At 53.5% G+C, this 13,261-nt stretch overlaps 2 protein-coding genes across 2 annotated transcripts in view; one reads left to right on the top strand and one right to left on the bottom strand.

Moving 5' to 3' along the window:
* ZBTB4 (zinc finger and BTB domain containing 4) overlaps positions 1-9,980 on the top strand; it is a 24,710-nt gene extending 14,730 nt beyond the window's left edge. The window contains exons 2-4 of the mRNA XM_011958520.1: positions 2,326-2,396; positions 2,843-3,942; positions 5,458-9,980. Of these exons, the coding sequence (XP_011813910.1) occupies positions 2,852-3,942; positions 5,458-7,405 (3,039 nt within the window). The 5' untranslated portion in view covers positions 2,326-2,396; positions 2,843-2,851 and the 3' untranslated portion in view covers positions 7,406-9,980. The remainder of the gene's footprint in view (positions 1-2,325; positions 2,397-2,842; positions 3,943-5,457) is intronic.
* Positions 4,691-13,261, bottom strand: part of CHRNB1 (cholinergic receptor, nicotinic, beta 1 (muscle)) — a 19,791-nt gene continuing 11,220 nt past the window's right edge. Inside the window, exons 10-11 of the mRNA XM_011958521.1 lie at positions 12,331-12,783; positions 4,691-4,795 (exon numbers count right to left, since the gene is read on the bottom strand). Of these exons, the coding sequence (XP_011813911.1) occupies positions 12,643-12,783 (141 nt within the window). The 3' untranslated portion in view covers positions 4,691-4,795; positions 12,331-12,642. The remainder of the gene's footprint in view (positions 4,796-12,330; positions 12,784-13,261) is intronic.

The raw sequence follows: 13,261 nt of genomic DNA, 5'->3' as shown, positions 1-13,261 counted from the left end.
TTAGTAGAGACGGGGTTTCACCGTGTTAGCCAGGATGGTCTCGATCTCCTGACCTCGTGATCCGCCCGTCTCGGCCTCTCAAAGTGCTGGGATTACAGGCTTGAGCCACCGCACCCGGCCAATTTTTTTTTTTAATTTCTAGTAAAGATGGGGTTTCTCCACATTGGCCAGGCTGGTCTGGAACTCCTGACCTCAGATGATCCACCCACCTCGGCCTCCCAAAGCGTTGGGATTACAGGTGTGAGCCACAGTGTCTGGCCTTAAGGAGGGATAGTGGCCGGGTGTGGTGGCTCATGCCCGTAATCCCAACACTTTGGGAGGCCTAGGCGAGCGGGTCACAAGATCAGGAGATCGAGATTACCCTGGCTAACAGGGTGAAACCCTGTCTCTACTAAAAATACGAAAAATTAGCCAGGCATGGTGGTGAGTGCCTGTAATCCCAGCTACTCAGGAGGCTGAGGCCGGAGAATCGCTTGAACCCGGGAGGCAGAGATTGCAGTGAGCTGAGATTGTGCCACTGCACTCCAGCCTGGGTGCAGAGCGAGATTCCATCTCAAAATAAATAAATAAATAAAAATTTAAAAAGCGGGAAAGCTAACTGCTACCTTTCAGGGTAGTGATAAGGAACAAATGCGGTAATTCAAATAAAACACTGACTCTTGGGGTCCCAGTGCACCAGTGGTTATCATGGAAGTGAGTGGCAGGCCTGAGCACTAGCCCACGAATGCAGTGAGGCCCCTTCCTCAGGATGCCTGACCTATCTGAAATTCACCAATTGACAGGGTAACACTTGACCTAGAACCTGATCTGTCCCTGGCAGACAGGGTTGTTAAAACTTTGGAATATCATCCCTGTTTACCATCTTCCTTCTTCCCATCCAGGAGAAGTGTCAGGAAAATATTTTGGGGAATGCGAAATGGGGTATATGTGGAGAAAAGGCCTTTGAGTCCAGATAGTATGAGTGATAAATGGGAAAGAACATTTTTCAGAGAATGGGAATTGTATGAGGAACTCCTGATGCTGAACGCCTCTGAAGACACGTGTGGCCCATGGCATATGGAAGGACACCCTCAAAGATGGGTGACGGCTCCCAGGCTTTGTGGAGGGCAGAGGAGAGGGTCTGGAGAGCTCTGCTGTCAATTCTGCAGGCCTGGATCTCTAAATAGGTGCCACCTGTCATTATCAACGCTGTGTGACTTTGGATAAGTCTGGCTTTCAAACTCAAACCTTCAACTGAAAAGAGTCCTCAAGGCCCTGATGGTGCCTGCAGGGGAAAGTGGCCGTGCAGTACTTTTTTTTTTTTTTTTTTTTTGAGACGGAGTTTTGCTCTTGTTGCCCAGGCTGGAGTGCAGTGGCGTGACCTCGTCTCACTGCAACCTCCACTTCCCAGGTTCAAGCAATTCTCCTGCCTCAGCCTCCCAAGCAGCTGGGATTACAGGCACGCACCACCACGCCCGGCTAATTTTTTGTATTTTTAGTGGAGATGGGGTTTCACCGTGTTAGCCAGGGGTTTCATCGTGTTAGCCAGGATGGTCTCGATCTCCTGAACTCGTGATCTGCTCACCTCCGCCTCCCAAAGTGCTGGGATTACAGGCATGAGCCACCGCGCCCGGCCTTGATTATGCTGCTTTTTCAGCCCAAATCCCTAGGGCATCAGGTCTCTGAGTGAGGTGTGGGACCAGGCCTCCTGGTCCTGTGACGTTTCCAGTGCCCTCCAGAGACTGGAGCGAGCTGGCAGTTGTGTAGGGGTCAGTGGGCTTCAATGGTTGCCTGGCAGCTGGGCCAGAAACCCCCTCTGAGATTTATGGGGCTGGGAGGATATGAGGAGGTCCTCTCCTCATTTGAATATCTACCAGCTTAGGTCCCATTTTTAAAAACTCACAAATTATTTTGATATGTAAATGAGACCATCGTGATAAATGACAACATGCAAATCTTTGACTTCCTCTGAGCCCTGGAGATGGGGCCAAAGGGACTTGAGAGTGCTGTGACAGGCTTCCCTGAACTATGGGCTGGACCTGTGCTACTATATTGTTTGGAGGTGAATTGGGAATATGCAAATTATCTTGTCACTGTACTTCTCTGGGCCTGCAGAACAAGGCTCTGTAATAACCTGCGTGGCCTCCCAGGTTTGACCGGATGCAGGTAAACAAATAGCCTGGCAGAGGCTCCGGGGAGGGGTCCGGGCTCACCCGGATGTCCTCTCTGGCCACAGTCCTGCACCCCTCCCCACTTCCTGGGGGCTTTTCCTCCCACTTCCCTCCCTGAGGACCCTCTCCTGCTCCTCCTCTAGGTTCCCCTGACATGGTTTCTGTTTCTCCACAGAAGGAAGAGGCCCAGCAGAAGGGACTCGCTGAGCCACCCCCCGCCCCACTCCATGTTGGCTGTGCTCTCAGGTAAGAAGGTACCCAGAGGTCTACAGTGAGGGAAAAGTAGACCCAAGGCAGCAGGCCAGCGGGGGCGGCCATTTTGTCTAGGCTGGGGAGTTCTGTGAAATGGCCATCAGGAGTTGTGGCGCTTCCTCCTCCTTCCCGTGAGAGAGGTTTCCCTCGCTTACCTCTCTAGTCTATGACTTCAGAGATCATGACCCCTTGACCTTCACCATGACCTGAGGTATCTCTGGCCTCTTCCAGCCACAGAAGTGAGTTAGACATACTGGTCTTGGATGCTGGCCAGACTTAGGTGGCTAAGGGCCAAGCCCTGGCTTCTGTGGCCTGAAGTGATTCAGCCTTCCACTGGCTTCTGACCAGCAGCTCCTGACCCTCTCTTTGCCTGACCTGAGAAGCCTCTGCCCTCTGCCCAGCCTCCGAGACTCTACCTGGCCTCCTCTCCCACTGTCTAGGCTGGCACCATGCCCCCCCCTGCAGAGGTGACGGACCCGTCTCATGCCCCCGCCGTCCTGCGCCAGCTCAATGAACAGCGGCTCCGTGGCCTCTTCTGTGACGTCACCCTCATAGCCGGAGACACCAAGTTCCCTGCTCACCGCAGCGTCCTGGCTGCTTCGAGTCCCTTCTTCAGAGAGGCCCTGCTCACTTCGGCCCCACTGCCCCTCCCACCAGCTACAGGGGGCTCCGCACCCAACCCTGCCACCACCACAGCTGCCTCTTCCTCCTCCTCCTCTTCCTCGTCTTCTTCCTCTTCCTCCTCCTCTGCTTCCTCTTCTTCCTCCTCTTCCTCTTCCTCTCCCCCTCCAGCCTCTCCCCCTGCTTCTTCCCCGCCCCGGGTCCTGGAGTTGCCAGGGGTCCCAGCAGCTGCGTTTTCTGATGTCCTCAACTTCATCTATAGCGCCCGGCTCGCACTGCCTGGTGGTGGAGGGGACGGGGCAGCTGTAGCAGAGATTGGAGCTTTGGGGCGCCGTCTGGGCATCTCCCGCCTTCAGGGCCTGGGAGAGGGAGGTGATGCCTGGGTACCTCCTACCCCAGCCCCCATGGCCACCTCACAGCCTGAAGAGGACAGCTTCGGGCCCCGGCCCAGGCCAGCTGGGGAGTGGGAGGGTGACAGGGCTGAGGCCCAGGCCCCTGACTTGCAGTGCTCCCTACCCCGGCGGCCCCTCCCCTGCCCCCAATGTGGAAAAAGCTTCATCCATCCCAAACGGCTGCAGACCCATGAGGCCCAGTGCCGACGAGGGGCCAGCACTCGGGGGTCTACAGGGCTGGGAGCCGGGGGCGCTGGCCCTGGTGGTCCTGCAGGGGTGGACGCCTCAGCCCTGCCTCCACCGGCGGGCTTCCGAGGAGGCCCCGAGCACGTGGTGAAGGTGGTGGGCGGCCACGTGCTGTATGTGTGCGCAGCTTGTGAGCGTTCCTATGTGACCCTGTCCAGTCTGAAGAGACACAGCAATGTACACTCGTGGCGGAGGAAGTACCCCTGCCGCTATTGCGAGAAAGTGTTCGCCCTGGCGGAGTACCGCACGAAGCATGAGGTGTGGCACACGGGGGAGCGCAGGTGAGTGGTCCAGGCTGGCAGGGGGAGCGGCTGGAGGCCAGCACTCAGAGATCACAGGGACAAGGGCAGCAATGGGTGGGGCTTGGGGCCTAGAAAGTTATCCTGAGACTAGGCTAGCTGCAGTAATCCCAGCACTTTGTGGGGCTGAGGTGGGAGGATCGATTGAGGTCAGGAGTTTGAGACGAGCCTGGACAACATAGAGACCCCATCTCTACAATTTTTTTTCTTTTCTTTTTCTTTCTTTTTTTTTTTTTTGAGACAGAGTCTTCCTCTGTAGCCCAGGCTGGAGTGCAGTGGTGCGATGTCGGCTCACTGCCACCTCCGCCTCCCAGGTCCCAGTTTAAGCAATTCTGCCTCAGCCTCCTGAGTAGCTGGGATTACAGGCATGTGTCACCATGCCCAGCTAATTTTTTTTAATTATATTTTTAGTAGAGTCGGGGTTTTACCATGTTGGTCAGCATGGTCTTGAACTCCTGACCTCGTGATCTGCCTGCCTTGGCCTCCCAAAGTTCTGGGATACAGGCGTGAGCCACCACACCTGGCTTTTTTTTTTTTTTTTTTTTTTTTTTTTTAAGACTGAGTCTCGCTCTGTCCCCCAGGCTGGAGTGCAGTGGTTTAATCTCAGCTCACTGCAACCTTTGCCTCCTGGGTTCAAGTGATTCTCCTGCCTCAGCTTCGTGAGTATCTGGGATTACAGGTGCGCACCACCATGCCCAGCTAATTTTTGTATTTTTAGTAGAGACAAGGTTTCACCATGTTGGCCAGGCTGTTCTCGAACTCCTGACCTCAGGTGATCCGCCCACCTCGGCCTCCCAAAGTGCTGGGAGTACAGGGATGAGCCACTGCACCCAGCCTCTACAAATAATTTGAAAAGAAAAAAAAAAAAGCCATCCTGAGGCCCCTGCTCACCACCACTCACCTGTCTGCCTCCCTCCAGCCCCAGTTCCTTCAGCTGAGGTTTTTTTTGTTCTTTTGTTTTTTTGAGACGGAGTCTTGCTCTGTCACCCAGGCGAGAGTGCAGTGGAGCAATCTTGGCTCACTGCAGCCTCGTCTCCAGGGTTCATCAGCTGAGGTTTATTAAGTCTCTTTGTGACATGTCCTGGCTTGCTGCTCTGGGGAAGGGCTAGAGGGAAAGAGAAAGCTCCCTTCACCGGAAGGGACTGCGGCGGCACAGGCATGTCCAGGAATCATTACACTATTCTGAGCAGGGCCTTGTGTTTCCACGCGGCGTCCCTATTCGTAAGTCGTTCCCCATTCTGTCATCCGGGCTTGAGAAGAAGGCTCTGTGAGTTAGGCTGGGTCCCAAGTGGAACAGCCGAGGCCTAGAGTCTCACAGCCGGTGGGGGCACTGAGCTCAGATGGGCGCCCCGCACTGAGGCTGGCTGGGTGAGGGAGGCAGCGCGAGGCTGCGGGAGTCACAGGTTTGAGTGCAGGGTGCAGGAGGACCTGGGAGACTTCAGGGCCCTTGACTCAAGTGGCTGTGTTCCTGCCCTATTCCCTGCTATGCTGACCCAGGTACCAGTGCATCTTCTGTTGGGAGACCTTTGTCACTTATTATAACCTGAAGACCCACCAGCGAGCCTTCCACGGCATTAGCCCAGGCCTCCTGGCCAGTGAGAAGACACCCAATGGAGGCTACAAGCCCAAGCTCAATACACTCAAGCTCTACCGCCTGCTCCCCATGCGGGCAGCCAAGCGGCCCTACAAGACCTACAGCCAGGGAGCCCCAGAGGCCCCCCTTTCTCCAAGCCTCAACACACCGGCCTCTGTGGCAATGCCAGCCAGCCCGCCGCCTGGGCCCCCACCTGCCCCAGAGCCTGGCCCTCCACCCTCTGTCATCACTTTTGCCCACCCAGCCCCCTCTGTCATTGTCCATGGGGGCAGTAGCAGTGGTGGAGGGGGGAGTGGGACGGCCAGCACAGGAGGGTCCCAAGCTGCCTCGGTTATCACTTACACTGCTCCCCCGAGGCCACCCAAGAAACGAGAATACCCACCTCCTCCCCCTGAGCCTGCAGCCACACCCACCAGCCCAGCCACAGCAGCCAGCCCAGCCACCGCTGCAGGGCCAGCCACGGCCACCACCACGGAGGAGGCCAAGGGCCGGAATCCACGGGCCGGAAGGACTCTGACTTACACAGCCAAGCCAGTGGGTGGGATTGGTGGAGGTGGGGGTGCTCCCGCAGGGGCTGGCCGGGGCCCCTCTCAGCTGCAGGCTCCACCTCCACTGTGTCAGATCACTGTACGAATCGGGGAGGAGGCCATTGTCAAGCGCCGCATCTCAGAGACTGACCTGCGTCCTGGGGAGCTGAGCGGAGAGGAGATGGAGGAGAGTGAGGATGATGATGAGGAGGAGGAAGAAGAGGAGGAGGAGGATGAGGAGGAATCAAAGGCTGGTGGGGAGGACCAGCTCTGGAGGCCCTACTACTCCTACAAGCCTAAACGCAAGGCTGGAGCTGCTGGAGGTGCCAGTGTGGGGGGCAGTGGGCCGCCCCGAGGCCGCCGGCCACCACGCTGGAGGCAGAAGCTGGAACGGAGGAGCTGGGAGGAAACCCCAGCAGCCGAGAGCCCAGCGGGACGTGCCCGCACAGAGCGGAGGCACCGCTGTGGGGACTGTGCCCAGACCTTTGCCACCCTGAGAAAGTTGCGAAAGCACCAAGAGGCCCATGGTGGGGGTTCCCACAGCTCCCGGGCCGGACGGAGGCCCTCCACCCGCTTTACCTGCCCCCAGTGCGCCAAGGTGTGCAAGACTGCAGCTGCCCTGAGCCGTCACGGGCAGAGGCATGCTGCTGAGCGGCCCGGGGGCACCCCAACTCCTGTCATTGCCTATTCCAAGGGCAGTGCTGGCACCCGGCCCGGGGATGTCAAGGAGGAAGCCCCCCAAGAGATGCAAGTCTCCTCATCCAGCGGTGAGGCAGGCGGCGGGAGCACTGCTGCTGAGGAAGCTTCCGAGACCGCCTCACTCCAGGACCCTGTCATCTCAGGGGGTGAGGAACCCCCAGTGGTGGCAGGGGGGGGCAGCTATGCATACCCACCTGTGCAGGAATTTCCACTGGCCCTGATTGGGGGCGGCCGGGAACCTGGTGGTGGCAGGGGAAAATCTGGGAGTGAAGGGCCAGTGGGAGCTGGTGAGGGGGACCGGATGGAGGGGATAGGGGCTGCCAAAGTCACTTTCTACCCTGAGCCCTACCCGCTCGTCTACGGCCCCCAGCTCCTCGCCGCCTACCCTTACAACTTCAGTAACTTGGCCGCTCTCCCAGTTGCTCTCAACATGGTCCTACCTGATGAGAAGGGTGGGGGGGCCCTTCCCTTCCTACCAGGGGTCTTTGGCTACGCAGTGAATCCTCAAGCAGCACCCCCTACCCCGCCAACACCACCTCCCCCACCTCTTCCTCCACCAATTCCCCCTAAGGGAGAAGGGGAAAGGGCTGGGGTTGAGAGAACCCAGAAGGGTGATGTGGGGTGAACCTTGGGGCTCAATCCCCCTTTCACCAGATGCCACCCTCCCTGAACCCCCCACCACTACCAGCACCCTGGCCTCCCTGCCCCTTGGGAGCCCCTCCACACTCTTGTGCAGGGACTTGGGGGCCCCTGGAGCTCAGGGGTCAGGCTGCTTTGTGTGAGATTGTAGTTTTCCCATCTCCTGGGAAGGGATCTTTCGAGGTTCCCCTCTCAATCTTCCTCCAGGGAATGGCCTCCATGCGGGGCAGGGCCAGCTTCCATCCCTTCTCCAGCCCTTGGGGCAACTGAGCAATATACTTAACCTGAATCTCTACTCACGGCCCCCACCAGCTCTGAATGTCTAACCTGCTCCCCTGATTCATAAACCTAGGGGGAAACCATCTCTCTCTCCTGATGACCCCCCTTGTTCTGAAGCTTTCTCTAAGCCCTTCCCAGATGCTTCCTAGCACATTCCATTCATTGTGGCCCAGGGCCTGGACCAGACCATTGTGATACCTGACCCCACCCGCCTGGGAGTATGGCTTTGGGTTCCATCCTTCCCAAGCGTGGGTCTCTACGTCCCTGTTTCCCTTGCATCAAGACGCCTTCCTTGGTTTCCATGCCTTTGGATCTTCCATGTTCCTCCCCATATTCCTGGACTTCGGAGATGGCCTCTCGCAAGCCAGGTCAAGGAGGTGTTGGGGAGGGCTGCCCCTCTGTTCTGTGGCTGAGCACTTTCCCAGTCCAGGGCAGGGAAGTATTGGCCCTATCTTGACCCCCAAATCCAGTGAGCTCCAGATTCTTCCAAGGCAAAAGAGGTGAGCAGATCACACCTCTTTCTGCCTCTACATATGGCCTATTCTGGGCTAAACCAGATTTGGGGGCCAGGAGGGAAGAACTCCAAATGGGATGGAGAAGGGAATCTACTTTCTCCTGTTTTTTTTCCTGATGGTTTCTCCCAGACTAGACCAAATAGCCAGAAAAATGATAGGGGTGGGATGGGTGGGTAAGCCCAGGATTTGCACATGACCTTCCATCCTTACCTGTATTCCCATCTCCCCAGTGTCACTCCCCTCACCAGTCACTCCAGATGGTTTTGGGGGAACCATTCTACTCTTCTGGTGGGCTTTGGGGTACCCCCACCAGCTTTCCCTTCAAAATAGCACCTTACACCCCATCTTTGACTCAGTTCCCCTCACCCAAAGATCCCAGCCTAGGGATGGGGTACAGGGACTTTAAATAGTCCCTAATCCCTAATTTGCACTAGTTAACCCTGGTCAGGGGTCCCTGTATTTCCTTCCAGTGGGGGAGATGAAGAAATGTTTGCTCCTAATTCTCTTTGAAAACTGGGCCTCCCTGCTCTGTGATTGGATAAACGTTTCCCATCCCACCCACCTCCCCCCAGAAAATAGCTCACAAGGGGAGAGCCAGTTTGGGGGAGCAAATTTGACAAATGGGAATTAGAGGAGTGCAGTTTTAAAAGGAAAAGTTGTTGTCATCAAAATGGCAGCCTTTTCCCCAGCTACTGTTTTTGGGGCCAAGATGGCTGCCCTAGCAGCAATCACTGCCAAGGGCAAGATCATGGCTTTTGGAGGGAGGTGAGTTTAGGGAGGGCCAGGACCATCCTCCTACCCCTCATACCCTCCCAGCATATACAAAGGGGGAGGTTTTAGACAGGCTCCCTGAATGTTAACCACAGAGGAGTCACTCCTTCATTCCTCCTCTGTCTCTTTGCACTTTTCTTGGTCTTGGCCACAGCCTGAGTGATGAATTTCCTACTGAATGTACCAAGTTCCAATTTTTAAGGGGGGGAAGTTTCAAATGGGGAAAAAATGCAAAAAAAAAAAAAAAAAAAATCACTAAAAATTCCCACAAATCTTGTTTCTGGCACTTTAGAAAAACTGCAAAAAAATACATAATAAAGAATACATATATATATCTACACACAAATTATATATCTATCTATCTATACAGCGGAACCACAAGAGAGACTGAGGAAGGCCTGGAGGCAAGGGCAGAGGTTATGACAGTGCCCCTATATCCTTAACCCGTACTCCTCTGAGGCAAACAGGCATGGGAAAATGGAAGGGTTGAGGATGGACCGGAGAATTGGAACTTCAGAATAGGTCAAAATTCCAAAACCATGGACATTTTTTTGGGAGAATTGAGATTGTAGACATTTATTTTTTTTTAAATATGATTAAGGAAAATAGCTTCCAGAATGTGGTGGTTCTGGGCAACAAACGAGATTGTGGCGACGTGGAGATTAAAATATATGTATTTGAACTGGGGAATTTGAATATTGTGAGTTTCAGATGTTGGAAACTTGGGATTTTGCAGTTTTGTCTTTTGAAAATGATCAAGTCTTGTTAGTTCGTGCCCTCTTTCCCCATGTTCCCTGGGAAGAAGGGTGGTGGCAGAGTGGGAAGGCCACTGGTTCTGTGCCACAGCACGCAAGATTTAGAATTCTACAGACTCTAGCTCTCTACGTAGTGAGGACCCAGATTTAGAGAAACTGACCAATATTTATCTCTGCATTTGTGTGTGTGTCCAACTCTGTAGGCCAATAAACCAACAAGACAAATGAACTGTGCTCCACAGTGGGATGCCAGGTGCAATTACTTGCGTGGCTGGTGGGTCTGGGGAAAAGGAACATGCTAACTTTGTCCCACAGGGATCCCTCCGAGTTGTGGCCCAATGCTCTCTCTTTGGACAACAACTTCCAGCAATTGAATAGTTGAGTGAGGGCTTGTTGACTGTTAGCTCAAGCTGACTTTGGCCCAACCTCCAGCCAGAAATGTTAACAGTCTAGTTCGTACAACCTGCTGAGCGCAAGATCTCTATGTCCAAAATGGCCCTGACTTAAACCAGGTCTAACCTTCCTTCCAAATTGAAAGAAAACTGAGGCACAAAATGTGTGACGCCCATAAGAGACACAACCTTTCTTTTTCCACTTGTAGCTTCCCCGCTTCAACTCCTTGCCCCCTATATCTTTTCTAGTGTTATGGAAGAATGGGCAGGTAAACTAAGTGACGTGGGTCAGGCGTATAGGGGCTTTGAGGAACCGTGGTATGAATAACTTGACCAGACAGAGTGGGCAGCCACTAAGCTCTAGCCAAGTTGTTGCCAACAGGGGAATCAGGCCTGGTGTTACTATATTTATTTATTTATTTTTTTTTTGAGACAGAGTCTTGCTCTGTTGGCCAGGCTGGAGTGCAGTGGCACAATCTCGGTTCACTGCAACCTCCACCTCCCGGGTTCAAGCGATTCTCCTGCCTCAGGCTCCTGAGTAGCTGGGATTACAGGTGCATGCCACCAAGTCCAGCTGATTTTTGTATTTTTAGTAGAGACGAGGTTTCGGTATGTTGGTCAGGCTGGTCTCGAACTCCTGACTTTGTGATCTGCCCGCCTCAGCCTCCTAAAATGCTGGGATTACAGGAGTGAGCCACCGTGCCTGGCTTACTATAGTTTTTTAAATTATTTTTGGGCCTGGGTGTGATGGCTCACACCTGTAATCCCAGCATTTTGGGAGGCCGAGGCAGGTGGATCACTTGAGCACAGAAGTTCAAGACCAGCCTGGGCAACATAGTGAGATCCTGTTTCTATAGTTTTTTTTTTTTCATAAAATTATTTTCAAGAGAAGACAGGAAGTCAAATTTCTCATGAAATAGCCACATTTTAAAAGCTGCCGGGCGTGGTGGCTCACGCCTGTAATCCCAGCACTTTGGGAGGCTGAGGCAGGCGGATCACCTGAGGTTCAGAGTTCTAGACCAGCCTGACCAACATAGAGAAACCCTGTGTCTGCTAAAAATACAAAATTAGCTGGGTGTGGTGGCGCATGCCTGTAATCCCAGCTACTTGGGAGGCTGAGGCAGGAGAATTGCTTAAACCCAGGCGGGGGCGGAGGTTGCAGTGAGCAGAGGTCGTGCCATTGCACTCCAGCCTGGGCAACGAACGAAACTCCTATCTCCAATATATAAATAAATAAATGAATAAATGGCGGTGAACTAGTGGCTGGGCGTGGTGGCTCACGCTTGTAATCCCAGCATTTTGGGAGGCCGAGGCGGGCAGATCACGAGGTCAGGAGTTCGAGACCAGCCTGGCCAACATAGTGAAACCCCATCTCTACTAAAAATACAAAAAAAAAAAAACTAGCCGGGTGAGGTGGCGGGCGCCTGTAGTCCCAGGTACACGGGAGGCTGAGGCAGGAGAATCGCTTGAACCCGGGAGGCGGAGGTTGGGGTGAGCCGAGATCGCACCACTGCACTCAGCCTGGGCAACAGAGCGAGACTCTGTCTCAAAAATAAAAAATAAAATCAGTGAACTAGTGCAAATTTAAGACTCTGCAGGCCAAACAAAAAACACACCGTTGCAACCTCTGATACACACCACGTAGTGCTTTTTTCCCATCTTCTCATGTGATCCCCAGATAGTCCTATAGGGCATATGCTATCATTAGTTTCATTTTACAGATGTGGAAACAAGTACAGAGCAGTCTAGTGGCTTGTGTGAGCACCAAGGCTGGAACTTGAATGAAGGTCTTTAAAATGCTTCTTTTTCTCATTACCAATGCATGCTTGTAGAAATAACTTTTTTTTTATCCTAAAGATAGTACACATTACAAAACATAATAAATTACAGAAAGTTAAAAAGAAAATGACCACAAGACCCAACATGCAAACAATAAGCTACTTTATTTCTATTTTTATTTTTTTAGAGACAGAGTCTCACTATGTTGCCCAGGCTGGTCTCCAACTGTGGGGTTCAAGTAATCCTCCCACCTCAGCCTCCCAAGTCACTGGGATTACTGGCCTGAGCGACCATGCCCAGCTTATAAACATTATTAATTGCTGTATTTACTTCCAGAAATTTATTTCCCCTATTCAACAAATGTTAAGCATTTACTATAGGTCAGGACCTGTGCATGGCACTGGGGATGTTACAGTGAGCAAGACACATTTCTTGACCTCATAAGGCTTACAATCTAGTTCCTGTTCTTTGTTCTATTTCACTGGCAACCTAGGTGTTGATACCCAAAAGAGCTTCTTCAAGATCCCAAAGAGTAAATCAGATGATAGTGCATTTCAGGTGGGTCCAAGACACCTGCCTACCCAGCCCTCAGTCCAGTGCAGTCCCCAGAAACGAAATAAGAGGCCCGGATTCCTAGTGAAGGAGTTAAGAGGCAGAGAAGGATATGGCATGACAGTATCACCAAACTCTCACTTCAACTGGTAGAGGGCCTGGGTCTCGACCCTCCAGTCTTCAAGGAAAGGGATCTGGAGGGGGCAAGTGGTATGTGGCGTCCAGGAAAATGACTAGGGTTCCAACGCTGGTGAAGATGATGAAAGTCCACAGGAAGAGGCGGTCCACTACCATGGCCACAAACTGCCAGTCCTCCTTCAGCTGTGGGTAGGCAAAGGAAACTTCCTGAGCTCTGGGCCCAGACCCCGAGGGAAACCCTCCCATTTCCCCAACCGGTACCCGCCTGGGTCCTCCTACCACCGGTTTGAGGCAAGAGCCAGCAGAGCAATAGCGGAGCAAGACTGCAGGCAATGCATGGGCATAAAGAACCAGTAGGTAAGCAGGGGGTGGGACCAAATTAGGAAGATGTCCAATCAGAAACGAAAGCAAGGCCGGGCGCGGTGGCTCACGCCTGTAATCTCAGCACTTTGGGAGGCCTAGGCGGGCGGATCATGAGGTCTGGAGATGGAGACCATCCTGGCTAACACGGTGAAACCCCGCCTCTACTAAAAATAGCAAAACAAAAACAAAAAAAAAAAACAATTAGCCAGGCGTGGTGGCGGGCGCCTGTAGTCCCAGCTACTCGGGAGGCTGAAGCAGGAGAATGGCGTGAACCCGGCAGGGGGAGCTTGCAGTGAGC

This window comes from Colobus angolensis, unplaced genomic scaffold (assembly GCF_000951035.1).
Source record: "Colobus angolensis palliatus isolate OR3802 unplaced genomic scaffold, Cang.pa_1.0 Scaffold47, whole genome shotgun sequence".
NCBI lineage: Eukaryota > Metazoa > Chordata > Mammalia > Primates > Cercopithecidae > Colobus > Colobus angolensis.
The sequence above is the reverse complement of the archived record's forward strand: the minus strand, read 5'-3'. Positions and strand labels throughout refer to the sequence as shown.